This window comes from Trichomycterus rosablanca, chromosome 27 (genome assembly GCF_030014385.1).
Source record: "Trichomycterus rosablanca isolate fTriRos1 chromosome 27, fTriRos1.hap1, whole genome shotgun sequence".
Classification (NCBI taxonomy): Eukaryota; Metazoa; Chordata; class Actinopteri; order Siluriformes; family Trichomycteridae; genus Trichomycterus; species Trichomycterus rosablanca.
Window position 1 is genome coordinate 13,559,360 of NC_086014.1, and position 18,540 is coordinate 13,577,899.

Here is an 18,540-nt window from a genome sequence, read left to right on the forward strand (position 1 = left end):
ATATGACAAATAAAGCTTATATCTACATCATTCTAAAAAATACATGCCATTCAAATAGAGGTTGGTAGTATGAATAAGCACACAAAATAAACATATCACAGTTGTTCTTTGTATATTGTGCTGTTTTATTGCCTGGATAATGGTAAATACAGTTGAAAACCACGAGGTCATGAGCCCTGGCATTAGTGTGTACACATTTCAAATGTCTCTTGCTCTCTCTGTATCGGCTTTAAAAGGTCTAAACGTGTTTCCTTTACTACCAAACTTCTACTTTGCCCATGGGTGACAATGCCATGTCAAAACAGAACAGATTGTGGGCAGATTAGCACATTAAAATCATACTTAGAGCGCATGTCAATTTCTGCAAAAATAAATGGGACGATTCCGCCGCCTGCTGGTCAACTGATGAACTGCAGCGACAGAAGGACGAGCACAAATTCAATCACAGACTGGAAGAAAAACATAATTAAAAAAATATATAATTATATATAATATATGTATATGTTTTAATTAGGTACTCAATTCACAGATGGAAATATTTGCTCTTTAAAATGGTCCCAATATTCAAAAAAGAAAAAAAGGGGAAAAAATCTGAGACTTTACAGACAGAGCAACTCCTATCATTCCAATCTGCCCACAGATCCACGTCTACACTGCATAAAGCTTTCACACACGTCTTTCACAAACATAAATAAGCTTGTTCCATTTCAGGCTTGGTATTTCATGAAAATAGAGTCAGATAAATACGATCAAATGTTCTTTTTTAGGGGGGATTTATTTATATCTAATTACTGTGATCAAATGAAGTCAAGACTATTATGTTAATAACCAGCAAATTAAATCTGAGCACTGAATCTGTGTGGTGTGTTCGTGTGTGTAAAACCTGGACAATTACTAACAACACACACACACACACACACCCTTACAAACACACATTTTTGTATAAATCACCATATACACCAGACACACACACACACACACACACACACACACACACACACACAATGCTGATGAGTGGCAAATCATACTGAGTTAAATTCCAAGTTGATGTTGTGAATTCTGTGTCACCGTTTACAATCAAAATTCTGATTCTGTAAAAAATTCTTAACAAAGTTTCTGTTTTAGAGGCTGTTTTATGTTTTTTTGATTTTTTTTTCATCTTATTTGCAGGTTTGTGATCTTTTTTTTTTTGCTTTGTTTTCTTTTTGTTTTTAAGTACAAATCCATTTAAATCAGCACAAATGACAGAGGACTTCTACCTTCACCCAAAAACAGAAACCTTCATGCATTATTCCTGGCCTGAATATTCCACAGATTGTATTTTTATCATTTAAAAAATCATTAATATTAATATAACCTTTTTTTGTTTACATTTCAGTCTTTTATATATATTTTTTTATTATTAGTCCAGTATTGCTCCACCGAGTCTCACTCTCTTCATAAGTCTTTGGTCCTCCACACTTCCGCCACTCGTACGGCCGCTGTGGTGCGCGTCCCGTCCACGACTCCAGCGCAGGAAGCAGAGGAAGTAAAAAGCCAGTGTGGAAGAGAAAAACAATCGTCACATGATTTAGAGCCCTGGACGTCTTATTTGCATCAGTCGCTTCCTTTTACCGAAGGTTAAAAAATTCCAGACGTCTGTGTGAAGGTAAAGAGGGCAGATAAACACCGGCAGCGCCCCCTACTGAAAGCAAAGACGGAGCACATAAGAGTCTGGAAGAGAGGACCGCGCCCTATCTGTACAACTCCTCCTGTGCTGCCTCGCGCTGGTTTTTCCTCCTCTTGCCGGCGGCGTGGAGGTGGGCCTTGCTTTGGTGGCTCTTGCCGTTGGAGACGTTTTGCTGGACTTGAGAGTTTTTGCTCGGTCGAAACTGTCGGCCCTGCAGAAGGAAGTGGTTCCACAGTTAGTTCCTGCAGAAACAATCCTGCAACCTCCGCACATTTTAATTCACATGTTACTATTTAAGACCCTGTTTAGATCTCGGTAGACAAAATGTCAAATTTGTTCACATTTATGTACACGCTTATACGTACACGCTTATACGTACACGCTTATACGTACACGCTTACATCCACTTTGGCGACCCTAAAATCCAGGAGGAAACAGTAATAATATTATATCACTGGACACCCTTCCTGATACATCCTTCCTTATTTTATCCAGGTGACCAGTGCACCTCCCAGTGCCAATGCTGGAATGACATGTGTTGCAGAACCCTGGATCTGAGTGGTAGTGGGCTAGCTTATTTTACCCCCTATTGCCCCATATAATGTTGTTTAAAAAAAAAAACCCGTGTCCAATTGCCCAATTGCATCACGCTTCCTCTCCACCAATGCCGATCCCCGCTCTGATTGAGGAGAACGAAGCTAACCCCACGCCCCCTCCAACACGTGGGCAGCATGCCGTATGCATCTTATCACCTACACTTTGACGAGTGCAGTGCAGCTCAGCGTTGTGTACGGAGAGACACACCCTGACAGCACTCTTTTCTCATCTCTGTTCAGGCGCCATCAATCAGCCAGCAGAGGTCGTAATTGCACCAGTCATGAGAGAGAGACCCCATCCGGCTTAAACCCGCCCATATCTGAACAACAGGCCAATCGTTGTTCATGTGGCCGCTCAGCCTTAGCCGGCAGGCAGAGCCGAGGTTCGATACGATGTATTCGAGATCCCAGCTCTGGTTCCAGCATGTGTTTTTACCGCTGCGCCACCTGAATGGCCCCATAACGTTTTAAATGCTTAAGATTACAATCTCTAAACTTATGAACTTTATTATGTATTACAGAGAAACCGAGATTTACCGGACCTCCATTTAACCGATTTCGAATTTAACAGACAAGAATCTGTAATCTGGAAAACTGAATGTCCGGTCTGATTGTTTAAAATTCCCGCAAGAAGAGAACCAAGACCAGTAGTTCAGTAATTGTCCACTAGCCGAGTGATACTAGTGTCTCTGTGGCTTGTGTGTGTGAGGAATACGTTGTGAAGAAACAAACAGTGAGTGATATACATGGATATATAAAAAACTGAAGCAGTATGCAGTGACATTAAGTGTTGTGGATCTTAGTGCTGTATTTTCATATATTTTTGCACCCCCTGGAAAAAACCTCACTGTTTCGGACAATCGCATTTTACGGGACCAGTGCTCCCCCCTTTCTTCGGTCCGTTAAATCAAGGTTCTTCTGTATTATATATTAGCCTAATTACAGGTACTATATTAGCTTTAAAAATCCTACATTCTTTGTAGAGTCGAGTGGTGTTGTTCATCTGCCCTCGTGCTTACCTTGTTGCCTTTGTGACTGGAGGTGGGCGTGTTCATAGAGTGACACTGCGTCCTGTGACCGGTCCTCTCGGAGTTGTCTCTGTGAACGCCGGGGCCGCGGGGTCCGGGCTGCTGTCTTATCGTCTTACACGGCGTCCCATCGGAATCCTGAACGTCAGCAATCACACGACAGACCATAAGAGACTCTATCGGCCGACCGGTAGCGCATGCGTTGCCGCACCGCCGTGTACTTACCGCATCGCTGGACGCCGTGGAGGAAGGACACGGCGACAGGGATAAAGACGGCGATGACGGCGAGGAGGGAAGCGGAGAGGACGAGTTGGAGGACGCTTTACTCCGCGACGCTGGAGGAAGGACCACGATGTCGTCGGACATGTTGTTGTTACACTCGTCGAGCTCCTGGGGCTCCACCAGGAGAGTCACGTCATTTCCTGTACGGGCGCGGAGAACATTGAAAGAGCTTGAGATCAAGACTAACACAAAAACTGCTCATTTGACTTTATTAGTTATAAGAGAATCAGTTCGTACCGTTACAGAGTGCAGTGTCGCTTTTGTTCTTCCCGCCCCAGTGCTCGCTGATCCAGTCTCGATATTCCACTACCTCCTGAGTGACACGAATTATTCGGCCCAGAATACTGATGGGAAAGAAAGACAAATACAGTGTTTATTTTATTGATTTACAGTGCCTTATAAAAGTATTCACCCCTTATTCACCGTGTGTGTGTGTGTGTGTGTGTATGTGTGTGCCAGTCGGTCTTTAAAACTGGCCAAAGGCATTTAAGAATTGATTGAAACAAAATAGGATTAAAAAAATAGTACAGGTATCCTATGCTTTTTAAAAGTTTGCTTTACAGTAGTTTGCTTTCACCAAAGAACTTCGTTAGTACCTGTTTTTATTAACTGAAAGAAATCCGAGGTTGATTTTGACCCACCAAGCTCCTTCCACATGTGGGGGGGCATTCCTGATTCTGGTCCACATTGTTTGCTGTATTTATAGTTATATATGTGTTTTCTCCCCTTTTCTCCCAATTTTAGTGTAGTGAATTCATCGTCCACCGCCTCCGATGCATGCACAGCCCACCAATTCCTTCTTATTTGCCCAAACTTTGAGTAAATCTGCATTTGAGGCCTGTACTCGTGCAAGGAGAGCCACACACTGATCTCCATGCTCCTCCACTTCTGTACAGGCGCCTCGGGGCTACTAACACGACTTTAATGGCCAATTTTTGTCTGCTGCAGGTATTGCCAATTGTGCCCGCTAGGGGGCGCCCAGCTGAGGTTCACACAATGGGTTGATTTGGTAGGTTAGCTTAAGGGTCTAGGAACCGGCTGAGAAATTGAAAAAGAAAATACTACAGTATAGACACTTTTTGAAGGCGCTGTTAAACTGCGAATGCAAATGTGTGCGCTCACCTCTCAGATTTGTTGTTGGGGTAGAAGCGGGCGATGGGAGAGACAGCGTGGCTCAGGATGATAAAGGCGTAATCGAAGGCCTGCTTCACCTGCATGGCGCCGTACGAACTCCTACCGACGTCGTTACCTACAGCCATCACGACAAACACGAAGCTACGTCAGCGGTGCCGACCAACATGAGACGGACATTCCAGCTGTTTAAATACCGTGTGCTTGTACCAGGCTGCAGAGGATCCTCAATGTACAGCATAGACGGCCTGTAGCCATCCAGCATGCCTTTCAGCACCTCGTCTTTGGCCACGTACGAGCCGCCGTCTTTAATTCGGATGCCGGTCTTCAAGTAGTTAAAGTTTCGCCCGTACAGCTCGAAGAACTCGATGAGCAGGACACCGATGTTGGAGTTGGGACTGCACGCATCTTCTCTGTAGTGCAACTAAACACACAACCCGCCCTTTTATAACCACGATCATGTCTTTTAATCTACTCTAAAATGAAAGTTCTGTCTGGAACTTAGTGTTGGTTTGTGTGTGTGTGTGTGTGTGTGTGTGTTTTTATACCTGTAGGAAGCTGACAGCCATCAGAAACAGGCTGTATGATCCGATCCCTCCAGTAAAGACCTCGTTCAGCTCTCTCTGCAGCAGAAACTGTTTCAATACCAGCACCAGGTACGGCAGGACTGGGTATTTCTGAAACACAGACATGATAACGAGTCAAACATGTTAAAGATTGACTAAGATATAATTATCTAACAGTCACATACATTATTAAACAGAAGAAAAACTCTTCAGTATTGTTTTGTTAGCATCTTTTTCATTAATATTTATATATACTTATATATTTAGATGTTTTATGCCGCGCTTACACAGTGATTATATTTACGGCAGGAAGAATTAGAATTTTTTTAGCCTTTTCTATAGAGCTACTGGATCTGCAGCAAAAAGGCCAATAGAATAGAACCAATAAAAAAAGCTTTAATAGTAGAATAAAACAACCATCCATCAGCTTTACCGAAAATTCATTCCAGGGCCACAATGGCAACACGGCAAAAGAAGAACCCCCCAGACCAGACCAGACCAGCCAGCCAGGAGAAATAATCCTTTTCTGCCCCCCTACTCCCAGTCGACCGTACCTGGCGTTCAGGAGGCATACTTAATCTCAACTGGCTCCTCTTAATGCACTGTCCAGTTATAAGCTCTTAAGTTCTCTTCTGCATATCAGGCAGCCACTAGAGAGCAGAATCGTGCTCATGATGGTGAATCTAGGGTTAGACAGTGTGTGGTGACACTCACCCTTTTGAAGTCTTTGATGAGATTGGCAGCCTTCACTCCGCTGTGTACGTTAAAACTGATGTCCACTTTGACCTCGGTGAGAGTGTCGGTCAGTTTGATAATGGGGACCTGCGTGGACACACACACAGACAGATTTAGATGGATGTGTGATGGATGAGTGATGTAACGTATCTCCACACCAAACTTTGCGTCCAGATGAACCGATTCAACTTTGTGGATCTGCATTATTGAGCATGCATCAACACACACACACACACACACACACAAATTACCGTTGCTTTGTCCAGCACTTTGATCGAGTTCTCGTCTGCTACGTTCCTCTTGCGCAGCGCCTCCTCCAGTGTCCACAACGGTAGAGTCTCCCAGTTTCCAAATACTACCAGGTCGATATCACTGAAATAAACACACAGCAGTGTGCACCAGGGGTGTCAAACTCATTTTCACCGAGGGCCACATCGGCATTATGGTTGCCCTCAACCGTAATGCAGTTTGTAACATATCCTGCTACGATACAGTCTGCCTATTAATTCTTGCCTATTAATTTCCTGGAGGCTAAATTAGGCATACTTAGCTCTGTGTTTGGTGTGAAAATGCCAGATCTATATTGTACTCCTTTAACACCGACACAGCCTCATAACACAAAAGACGTACCAAAACTAGTATTCACTTTCCCATCTAGGAATATTTGTAGATATTTCTCAACTCCACTTGTTGGAAAACCGCCTTAATCACACACTGATGTGGAAACACTGCCACCCAGTGGCGGGATGCAGGATGCTGTCACTTCAAGGGTCACAAAATTGGCATGCATTGTGGAAGATGTAGTTCATGTATGACTTTACAATGTATTTTAAGACCATCATAAGCATTTAAAGCCCTCGCGGGCCCCTTAAAATGCTGTAAGGGCCTTGAGTTTGACACGCTGTTTATTCACATGCAGTTTTGTATGAAATATAATTTAGTGTAAAGCAGGAACGTCCTGCAGCATCGTCATTTAAAGACGTGAGAGGATAAAAACTCATCAAACGAATAAAGCGGCTTAATGAAACTTCAGCTTCAAGGCAAATAAAATCTTATTAATGAGCTACGAAGCCACAGCAAGCAATTCCAGGGTTAGTAAACATGAGATTACAATCTATGATCTCTGAACTTTGATGCAAACCCAGTTTTATCACTTTAACACAGTTCACTAGTTACCAGGTTTGATTTAAAGACTTCTCTACAGGAGACTTTTGCACGTGCTTTGCTCTGTCTACGTCATCTAAACAAGGTCTCGATGGCGGCGCTTTGAAAAGCTCAGCAGCAAACTCAGTCGGGGTTTAATCAGGCTCGACTTTGAGCTCAGTGACAAGCCGTAAAAAGCGAGCGTCAAAGTGGTGAAAGTGCTCAAGGTAGCGCGGTGGCGAGGTAACCGGCACCGCCTCGCTTCATAGGAAACAATGGGTCAGCATTTCTGCCACATTAATGGGACAGCAAAGACGAGCGTCCTCCAAGATCCCTTCTAAAGGCTAAATATCTGACATAATTACACATACGGGGCAAAAACTGTCTTATTTTTATTAAAAAGCAAAACCACTGAGACCTGTTTCTTGCCACAAGTGGCTGAATTATCTCACTAATCAATATTTGGTAATGATGGTGAAGCTGCAGTCCACTGTGACTGTGATGCAAAGCAGGATTTCACAAAGCAAGCAACAAAAAACGACCTAATCGGAGTTTACCTGCACCTAGAATTTACCTGAGCCTACCACACTGCACTACTTTTATTGGTCAGAATGCCAAGAGTCAAACATCTAGCCAGGAAACTTTTTAAGATAAGATACGACCTTGCATTTTAATGTTTGCGTATGGTCTAGCCAAAAGAACAAATGATCAAAAGAGAAGATTGGGAGAGGAGGGGGGGGGAAGCTTACCTTGTGGGCAAATACAGGCCGGTACTAAAACTGCCAAACACTTGGACCTGTTAAAAACAACATCGAGAGAGTTTTGAGAACACATCTCCTAGAAATTGTATTTAATAAGGGAATAAATAGACGTGAGTTTCACTTTAAGATGAGACTAATTCTATAAAACCGATTCTTTAATGTATATTTCTGTATACGTGTGCATGTGAGAGAGAAATGGAGACGTACGTCTGCACTGGGCCAAAGATCCTTGATGACTCTCTGGATCCTGTCGACGACCTCCAGCCTCATTCGCTCTTCCTCTGGTCGAGGAGACATGTACTCATAGAAGTCTTTGATTTCCTCGTGCAGTCTAAAGGAAGAGAGTTGACAGAGGTGTAAACAAAACAGTACGATAGAACAGAACGCTTTTTTTGTCGCATATCCCAACTCGTTTTGAAAACTAGGGTCCAAGCGCAGGGTCAGCCATCGTACTGTGCCCCTTAAACCGAGAGGGATAAGGACCTTGCTCAAGGGGCCAACAGTGCCTGCTAGGTTATCTGTCCCATGTATAGTAAAGTCTGTAATATAAACGCATTACTAAATATGTGTAAATATGTGGCTTTAAGGGGAGAGGGGGTGAAACTGGATATTGAACACACCCTGTCAGGTAATGCAAACTAAGCCAGTAGAGAAGATGAGCGATTAACCCTTAGAACTCGTTACCAGACAGATGCTTTCTTAGTCCTGCAACTAAATGTGTTTCCAAGATGAGGGCTTCGTTTTGACTGGCAAATCGACTTCCCAAGCAAAGGAAAGACCAAGTACTAGGGTATTACCTTCTGTTTTAGAGGGGTGTGGGCTGTTCCTGTACCATTACGTTGTGTGTGTGTGCGCGGTCACACATCGGTGTTGTGCTTCTTTACACACGTTTGATTTTTCAACACTAATCACCTGGTTATATTCTGCATGTCATTTACTGTATTTACAGACAGATTTACAGTTTATTTTCCAATCGTTTCCTCTGCCAGCACGTCAGGTGGTCACACGTGCTCCTTCTTCACACCGCTAAAAAGCACCAGCAGCTAGACGTGTGTAGAACCGTGCCGTTCCTAACTCTCTCACAAGGACAGGAATAGCCTTAACTTCCCAGAATGCAAAGGCTATTCCAAACCCGCAGGCTGAATTCCACCACAGAAATGACACGGTCAGCGACTAACTGGACAGTAAACGGATCCTTTTTATTTCCTACTGGAGAACACTGAAACTGAGCGCACTGATCCTACTGACATCGGGATCGTGTAGTGAATGCGGTACTCTAAGGTCATCGGTTATGAGAAGCTATCTGATAATGAGGTGACGGACACGATGCCTTAGCGATATCTCCACAGGGCCGAGGAGACATCCACATCCGTGCGGGCTGTACAAACACGAGATCGTCGATATGTAACTGTTGTTCTTGCTGTTTTTAGGTCATCCGGTAAGCCTTTTGAGGTGCCGCTGGCTTCTCTCTTGTGGAGCCATGAATTTTTCCCAAACCAACTGTACTAACAGGGATGTTTGAAGTGTTTGTTATGGCTCAGTAGCTTCGCCTGTTCATTAATAAGAATTGATTAAATCACTGATTTAATAAGGACGTGTCGGGCGGCACGGTGGCTCGTGGGTAGCACCGTCACGTCACAGCAAGAAGGTCCTGGGTTCGATTCCCAGGTGGAGCCGTCCGAGTCCTTTCTGTGTGGTGTTGGCATGTTCTCCCGGTGTCTGTGTGGGTTTCCTCCGGGAGCTCCGGGTTCCTCCCACAGTACAAAGACGTGCAAGTGAGGTGAATTGGAGATACAAAACTGTCCATGACATTAAAAACTTGAACCGATGAATCTTGTGTAAGCAGTAACTACCTGTCCTGTCATGAATGTCACCAAAGTGTGTAAAGCATGACGTTAAAATCCTAATAAATAAATAAAAAGGGTGCGAAGTAGTTGCTGTAAGCAAAACAATAATACCGTGGGCGTGTTCAAAATGATTTTGTAATTTAAAATGAGTATGAAGGTATTAAATGCTTTCCATACGACTGAGTATTTACTGCAGCCATGTGGAAACACAAGTTTTAAGTATTATAACCAAACTATGTTTAAGGCCTGTACAGCAGAGATGATTTACAGCCTCACACTGAATGTCACATTTCGGTTTCATTTCGGCAGAACACTGTCTGATGAGATTGACTTTCATTTCCTCAGAACTGCCTCTCAGCCACCCCGGTCACACGAGAGCAGAGGGAGTTCACGTCTGCAGCGACCAATCGGTGCCGTCGCAGTTACACAAACATGTGAGACAGACAGACAGACAGACAGCCAGAACACAAAATAACTAGTCTGGATTTCTTCTACTGTAAAACTGTAACACTGGAAAGAGACGGAACACAGAAAAAAACAAATATAGGACAGATTTAAAGATACACACGCGTACACGAGGCACAAGCATTACACAGATCATGGAGATAATCGGTTGAATATGTACCGCACGATTCCAGAGATATAATCTAAACACAGAACTCACCGTGAAGCAAAACCCGCAGAGACAGATACTGACCCTGTTCAGAACAGACGCCAAACGTTCCGGGGAAAACAGATCACTAGCACAGATCTCTAGTCCAGGCTTCTTTCTAAGTGTCTCTGCCGAGCATTTAATCAACCTGAATAAAGGTTCTAGTTATTAATGTTCCCAGCAGAGCACAGCTTACGTATGAATTTATTAAATAAATAAAACAGGTTCAGGCGTAAAAGGAAATCAGTGATCAGCGAACCCATTTCGTTTATTGTTTTGCTTCATTTGACGACCAATTAAGGTAAAAAAGGTAAAACAAAAGAGAGAAGCGGGAAAATTAAACTACTGCTACGACTTGCACTATATGGACAAAAGTATTGGGACAATTAACGTGTTACTGACAGGTGTAATAAATAGGGATGTAACGACACACTGAGTGTACGATACGATTTTCCCCCCCGATTTTTTTAAACTGAAATTGAAGACAAATGATGACAAAGTTTCCTTTAATTATTTCTCTTAAAAAAATAAAATAAAATACTGTATTCGTGCTTATCTTTTATTTATCTAAATAATGAATCCCCTTTTATTTCTGAGGTAGGTACAAACTATGCAAAACAATTTTGAATTAAGCCCAATTTGGCTGAAAACCCCCGAATCTGGCAACCAGGCATATAGTGCCAGTGACGTCGACAAGGCGAGGTGAAAGGCGACAGCGCCCTCTGCTGTTTAAAGTGAATATCGGTTCATTTTACATTTACATGTCGGATTGATTTGAATCGGGGAATTTTTGAATGGGTTATTAACTGTATTGTGGTGAATCGTTACATCCCTAGTAATAAATTGCTTCCAACCTTGCAGCAACAGTTTAGGGAAGGCCTTTTCCTATTCCAGCATGACTGTACCAGTGTGCTGAACCACTGAACAGCTTCTGAATGAACTGACCAGCATCACTGCCCAGCCATACGAATGCTATTTTCACTGAACAGGCACAAATTCCCACAGGCATACTTGTCAAATGAGAGGCTGTTGTTCTAGCTAAAAAGATCACATAGACATCACTCTATTTTAATACCACTTGTTTATGAAATAGGACGTCCGACAGGTCAGGGAGGTGTCCAGATACTTTTAGCCATAAAGCGTACATGCTTCTTACTTCTGACTAAGTCTGTCAAAAATAAGCTTTTGTAAAGGAGAGAAATTACCCATGCACCACCCTGTTTCAACTAGGCATGAGAGGAGAGGCTGAGAGCTGATAGTCAGGAACGGATTATTCACACAGGTGAATCAGGAGAGAAAAACATTCACATGCTGAGCGTCGTCAAAGCTTCGTTTATTCATGACGGTGACTAATGCAAGAACAGCCCTACGGGATAATAGCACTGCAGCGGTGACTGTACATTCTTTAATGCAGACTTCAGGGACTTGTGTACACGAGCATTTTGGCAGCTTGTGTCCTTGGCAGGGAAAACACACAGGTGTGGACTTCATAACAGAAATGAGACGTAGACAGGACGAACGTGCTTCGTTGTCCACTTTGTTAGCTTGTGCCAAAGATTTAGGACAGAGCCAGAAACACTCCATTTGTAGAGACAACACTTATCAAAAATACAGCAAATACAGACAGTGTTGACTTGCACGTACTTGTTCAGTTAGTGTTTTGATATGGGCGAATTGAATATAAAAACTAGTCTAGTCAAAATATGTATGTTGTGAGACTAATGAGGGTCTTTGTGCTGCAACTTAGCACCGTAAGAGTTCACATTTGAAGCTGCTGGTCTGTGAAGCGTCAGAGGAACCCGAGACCTCCTGAGCGCCAAACTAATTGGGGATCCCGGAGACGATGTGGACGCCAAGGCGTGCGCTTTTCATCTTTCCCCTCTCCGAGCACGTGCGTCCTTCTCCAATGGACACGAGCCACAAAAAAAAGCACGGCGTGTCTGCTCAACGGGCTTCCTCTAGTGTTTTATTTTCCTCGGAAAGCTGGACGTCATATCTGGAACCCCCTCGTTCTGTGGTGTCTGATTGGACAGCTGCTGAGTGACATCACCGAGAGAGGAATTACGAGTCTGGGTACCAGGTTTCTGGACGGCTGCTTTTAACTTCGTGCGCTGTTAAAAGTTAATAAAGGGGAAAATTCTCCACTGCCGGCCTCCGGGGACATAAGATACACAACACACACGCGCACAAACAAGCGTATATGCAACCTGACGTAACAAGAAACTCATCCATAAAACAACCTGCCTCGTGTTTTTCACATTTAAGCTGTTTTACCTGTTTAAATTCACATCTCAGTCTCATGAACAGTACAGAACGAGCCGTCGTCAACAAGTGCACTACAGTAAAGGTTAAAGCGTTAGGAGTAAGCACTAAGGAATGCTCGACTACAGCCGCTGCTCTACGGTAATTCTTCGAAAGCCTGACTGACCCCTTCCTGAGTACAAGCAGTTATGCATTCCAGGGCTTCTGGAGAGGAACGAGCAATAGGTTCGCACTTTAGGGACCCACCCAGTGCCGCACCCGTACGAATCCCATTTTCCAGGATACGAACTGTACTGCCTGTGAACCACAACTGCACATCTCTCCACCTTAGAACGGAGGTAGTACTGCTGAGAGCATGTCCATATTCTAATACTGTAAAACATATGTGATATAAGAAATAGGCACTTCAGAAGAGATACTGTTAGTGTTGATCTGTGTGTGTTTCTCACGACATGTGTGAGTCATGATGAGTTATTAAAGGGTGTAAACTTTACCTTAAAGAAACAACTAAAACAATGCACTATAAAATATGGTATGCACTGCTAAGACAGTTGTCATGAGAGCTTGTTATGATTTTTGCTTCTTTTTTTTTGCAGCACACAGGAACGCCAATCCACAGCAGGGCGTCTGTCACATACGTGTATATACATATAGATAGATAGATATGGCGTCCTGTTCTGGGTGTGCCACTGCAGTGCGCCCTGTCCGGGGTGCTAAAACATGAAATTATATGAAACGCACACACTGAATGTATAATTGTGTATAAAAGTGGTTGAAAGTACTTCGCACTTTACATACGACTAAAAAGTTAGACTCATATGTTGGGAAAATGTTGTGATCTTGTGTAGACGCAAGTTCGGCAAATAAACTAGCAGCTAGTGAACGCTTATGAGGGAAAACATCGGCGCAGTGTTTACATGGCCGCCATATTGTTGTTCACCTTGCTCACCTAGCTTATTTACTTTAAAGGGTCAGGCACTGGGTAATGTCATTTGTTTATGAACCATGTGCTGCACTACAGTACAACCCGATATCAACCTTCAGTTCTGGACACTAAATAAAGGGACACTGAAAGAACTGAACCATGTGCCTTAAAAGCTCAACCTTCAGTTAGTCCTGAGTAATCTTACATGTCGGGTCAGAAGTCTGTGGTCAGAAGCCTTATATTTAAATATTAGTCTGAGTGTATAAACATTAGGAGCTTTAAACGTACGTACTTCACTGTTGGCTGAATTATTGTTTATCGTTGAATTTTTGGTTATTTTTGTTGGATTGTTTGTCTCCCACAGTCCTAAGACGTGCAGTGAGGTGAATTAGAGATACAAAATTGTCCATGACTTTGAACTGACGAATCTTGTGTAACCAGTAACTACCTGTCCTGTCATGAATGCAACCAAAGTGTGTAAAACATGACGTTAGAATGCTAAAAAAGAATGTTTGTTTGTTTATTAGGATTTTAACGACATGTTTTACACTTCATGACAGGAACACAAGGTCCTTACACAAGGTTCATTAGATCACAAGGTTATATGGACAATTTAGTGTCTCCAATTCACCTCACTTGCACGTCTCTGGACCGCGGGAGGAAACCGGAGCACCCGGAGGAAACCCACGCGGAAACGGGGAGAACATGCAAACTACACACAGAAAACACCCGGACCGCCCACCAGGACCTTCTCGCTGTGAGGCGACAGTGCTACCCACCGAGCCACCGTGCCGCCCTCCTAAAAAGTAATAAATAAATAAACTGATACCAAGTAACATCAAGAGGGTCAGAAGTGCTTGATTGACATTAAGTGGAATTTGACTCATTTGGACGTGTTGGATGTTGACAGCACAAGTGAGGATGCAAAGGTTGTTGGTTCAAGCCCCACCACTCTCAGGTTGTCACTGTTGGACCCTTGAGAAAGACATCTTAACCATCGATTGCTTAGACCGTATACTGTCACTACTGTCATTTGCTTTAGATAAACAGCGTCTGCTTAATGCTGAAAATGTAAATGTTTAAGTATCGATACCGAGATATCGTGAGAAAACTGAATCGCACACCCCTGATTCCTCACATTCTGGTCACAACGTCAACCCAACCCAAGCCAGTCAGAACTACTCTTGACTTACCCGACGACTCCCTCACTGTAGTTCCTCCGTTTCCACGGTGTACCGGCGTACCGGTGCTCCGACGAGCCGGATCCGTTCAGTAGGAGGCTGCTGTTGAGGCCGAAGGTGCTCGCCTTGTTCTCGCGTTTCCTCTTGTTGCACTGAGCCTCCTGCGCTCCTCTCCACGCCGAAGCTCCTCCGGCGCCGCCCCGGCAACCAAACGCACCCCGCTGCTGCTGCTTCTGGTTGTTGTTATTGTTGCTTTCCAGAGGAATGAAGTCCCGCTGTTGGGCGAGCAGGTCTCCAGACATGACCCGACCGTTCGGCTCTCCTGTGCTCTCGGGAGCCCCGCTGTCGGGGCTCGGTGCGCTCTGAGCCAGGCTGTAACTGCTAGCGTTCCCGGGGAAGTAGAGGTTACCGAGGCCCTGTGTCGTCTCCCAAATTTGCATCCACAGACTGTTGGCGGGTCCGCGCTGTTCTGGCTGGAACCAGGCGATTCTAGGATCCATCAAACGCCCCCCGAGAGCAAAGGCGTGTTCGGCCAGCCGAGTGCACGTTACCGTTAGCCGCTCGCGCTTAGCCTGAGAGACACGGAGACCGAGCAGGAGAGCTAGCTAAGCTAAACCAAGCTAGCCTGTTAGCTGGGGAACTTTGCCCGGTAGCCGTTTTTCCGTCGCTACAAAAATATCCCGGCGTTACCGTGCGGTTCCATTAACGATTTAGGAAAATAAAACGTTCTGCTATATGAAATGTAAACGAAAGAAAAACGTTAAAAAACGCTTCGCGTGAACGGTGAAAACTTCTAGAAGCTGAGCGTGTGAGAGTACAAGTGAATCTGACCTCTCGGTGTCGTTCGTCAACGAGTCGGCTCATTGAATCGACTCTTTTAGATAAGCGTTAAAAGTGAATCGCATCGAAGAGCCATTTAAAGTTGCATTCACTAACAATTTAGATAAGATTAAATAAGATTTTATTGATCCCCTTAGGGAAATTAACTTGTTACAGCAGTATGAAGACAGGAAAAAAACAGAAAGAAATACAACTAAGTGAAAATATTGCAAGTGAAAATATTGCACACATAGTGTGTAGTTATTTACTCTAAAAAATATATAAAAAATAATATATACATTCAGATATGCAAAATTCATTCAGACATGCAAAAAAATAATATATACATTCAGATTTGCAAAAATATATATATACATTGATTTGCCAAAAAATAATATATACATTCAGATACGCAAAACTCATTCAGATATGCAAAAAAATAATATATACATTCAGATATGCAAAACTCATTCAGATATGCAAAAAAATAATATATACATTCAGATATGCAAAACTCATTCAGATATGCAAAAAAATAATATATACTTTCAGATATGCAAAATTCATTCAGATATGCAAAACTCAGACATGCAAAAAAATAATATATACATTCAGATTTGCAAAAATATATATATACATTGATTTGCCAAAAAATAATATATACATTCAGATATGCAAAACTCATTCAGATATGCAAAAAAATAATATATACATTCAGATTTGCAAAAATATATATATACATTGATTTGCCAAAAAATAATATATACATTCAGATACGCAAAACTCATTCAGATATGCAAAAAAATAATATATACATTCAGATTTGCAAAAATATATATATACATTGATTTGCCAAAAAATAATATATACATTCAGATACGCAAAACTCATTCAGATATGCAAAAAAATAATATATACATTCAGATACGCAAAACTCATTCAGATATGCAAAAAAATAATATATACATTCAGATACGCAAAACTCATTCAGATATGCAAAAAAATAATATATACATTCAGATATGCAAAACTCATTCAGATATGCAAAAAAATAATATATACATTCAGATTTGCAAAAATATATATATACATTGATTTGCCAAAAAATAATATATACATTCAGATACGCAAAACTCATTCAGATATGCAAAAAAATAATATATACATTCAGATACGCAAAACTCATTCAGATATGCAAAAAAATAATATATACATTCAGATACGCAAAACTCATTCAGATATGCAAAAAAATAATATATACATTCAGATATGCAAAACTCATTCAGATATGCAAAAAAATAATATATACATTCAGATATGCAAAACTCAATCAGATATGCAAAAAAAATATATACATTCAGATATGCAAAATTCGCTCATGTTCAGTACATGTCAAGGGTCGCAGTGGAAATACATCCTTAGAACAGCCTGTCAGTCGCACACAAGCATGTGGAGAACATACAAAACTCCTTAGTGTGCCCAGGACCCATGTCCTGTCCATGACCTCTTGCATAATGTGTAACATTTTCCATCTGCATTTGCAGAAAACAATCAGAAAAGCAATTTTACAATGGAAGATAGAAATGGTAAAAATGCAAGAACAGTAATTCCATTTTGGCATTTATAGTATATACTACAGTCTAAGCAATTGAGGGTTCAGATCCTTGCTCAAGGGCCCAACAGTGACAACCTGGCAGTGATGAGGCTTAAACCACCGATCTTCCATTTACTAGTCCAGTACCTTAACCACTGGACTACAACTGCCCTACAGTTTACAGTATATTGGACAGAAATAATCAACAAATACTCCCCCACCCCACAACTGAAGCATTTTTGTATATTTTATTTGGAAAGTGCACATGCAGACGAGCGCTCTTGGCATTACAGACTTGTTTTACCAGCTATTCATTCTTACCCTGCAGAATTTGGAGTTGGTTCTTCATATTAATTTTGATATCACATGACTGGATGGATGGTCAAAGCCCTGTGATGGATTGTGCCCTATCCAGGACATTCCAGCATTCCTGTGCTCAGTGTTTACTGGTAAAACTGGTCCTGTTGGAACTCTGACCAGGATAAAGTTTCAATGGTGCAGTTTAAATTGACTGTACATAGTTTGTTAAGTCTGTAAGATACCACAGTTTATGCAAACAGGCAGGCGGAGGCCAAACACATTCATGCAAATTGAATCAACCAGTGATTTCCATTATTTACTTTGATTCTCAGTCTGATATGTTATGATGAGTTTTGTTTCCACCGACTGTTGTCATTTGGTTCTCCACAAATTACATAATTTATATCAGTAAAAATGACCAAATTGAATCTTTTGTTCATAGAGATTTAATGTTGTGTAATATATATGTAATATATATTGTATATACATACACACAACACACATAGATACAATGAACATATACCTATATATGAACATATCTTTGTTAATGCACTTTATATTATGAATGTAAATAATAATAATAAGTGAATATTTGCTCTGTAAGTGTAATAAGTGAACTGAACCAAATTGACATGACTCACTGAAATGAGTCGGAATTCCCATTACAACACACACCCACACCTCCCATTATTACCCCCCTTCCACCCCCCCACAGTCTCTACTGCGCAGACTCCGTGCGAACTAAACCAAATCTACTCGAGTAAATACTCTATACTTAAGACTTCTGTTCAATTTAAACGCTCATAAAATAAATCACTGCAACATTTTATGTTCTATATAATGTGTTCATATGATCATAACTTCTCGTTGTGCATTGCAGCATTGTTGTATATTAGTATTGTGTTAGAATTGTATTTGTATGTTTACCTGTTATGTCATTGTATAGGTGTGGTGTTTTTGGGCAGGGCTCCATGTCATTGGTGTAGTTTGTAGGTGAGTCATTATCTAAATATAAAGCCTTGCAAATAAAACTTGCACTCTTCTCAATA

The 18,540-nt window shown here is 42.0% G+C and overlaps 1 protein-coding gene across 1 annotated transcript; it reads right to left on the minus strand.

Moving 5' to 3' along the window:
* Window positions 1-101: 101 nt before the first annotated feature.
* Window positions 102-15,582, minus strand: tent4b (terminal nucleotidyltransferase 4B). Its single transcript, XM_062989774.1, has 12 exons — window positions 14,791-15,582; window positions 8,119-8,242; window positions 7,900-7,946; window positions 6,259-6,379; window positions 5,987-6,094; window positions 5,255-5,383; window positions 4,917-5,130; window positions 4,698-4,824; window positions 3,813-3,919; window positions 3,519-3,715; window positions 3,285-3,431; window positions 102-1,880 (listed from the first exon to the last, which is right to left on the minus strand). The coding sequence occupies exons 1-12, from the start codon at window positions 15,276-15,278 to the stop codon at window positions 1,734-1,736; spliced, it is 1,956 nt and encodes a 651-aa protein (XP_062845844.1). The 5' UTR covers window positions 15,279-15,582; the 3' UTR covers window positions 102-1,733.
* Between the last annotated feature and the right edge of the window lie 2,958 nt (window positions 15,583-18,540).

What these genes read in the sequence shown, in the direction of transcription:
- tent4b (XM_062989774.1), bottom strand. Translation starts at nt 15,278, where the DNA reads ATGGATCCTAGAATCGCCTGGTTCCAGCCAGAACAGCGCGGACCCGCC. An exon ending in ATCTTTGGCCCAGTGCAGAC is followed by an intron (nt 7,947 to 8,118) that starts GTACGTCTCCAT and finishes TGTTTTTAACAG; the next exon opens with GTCCAAGTGTTTGGCAGTTT. An exon ending in CCCAACAACAAATCTGAGAG is followed by an intron (nt 3,920 to 4,697) that starts GTGAGCGCACAC and finishes CTTTCCCATCAG; the next exon opens with TATTCTGGGCCGAATAATTC.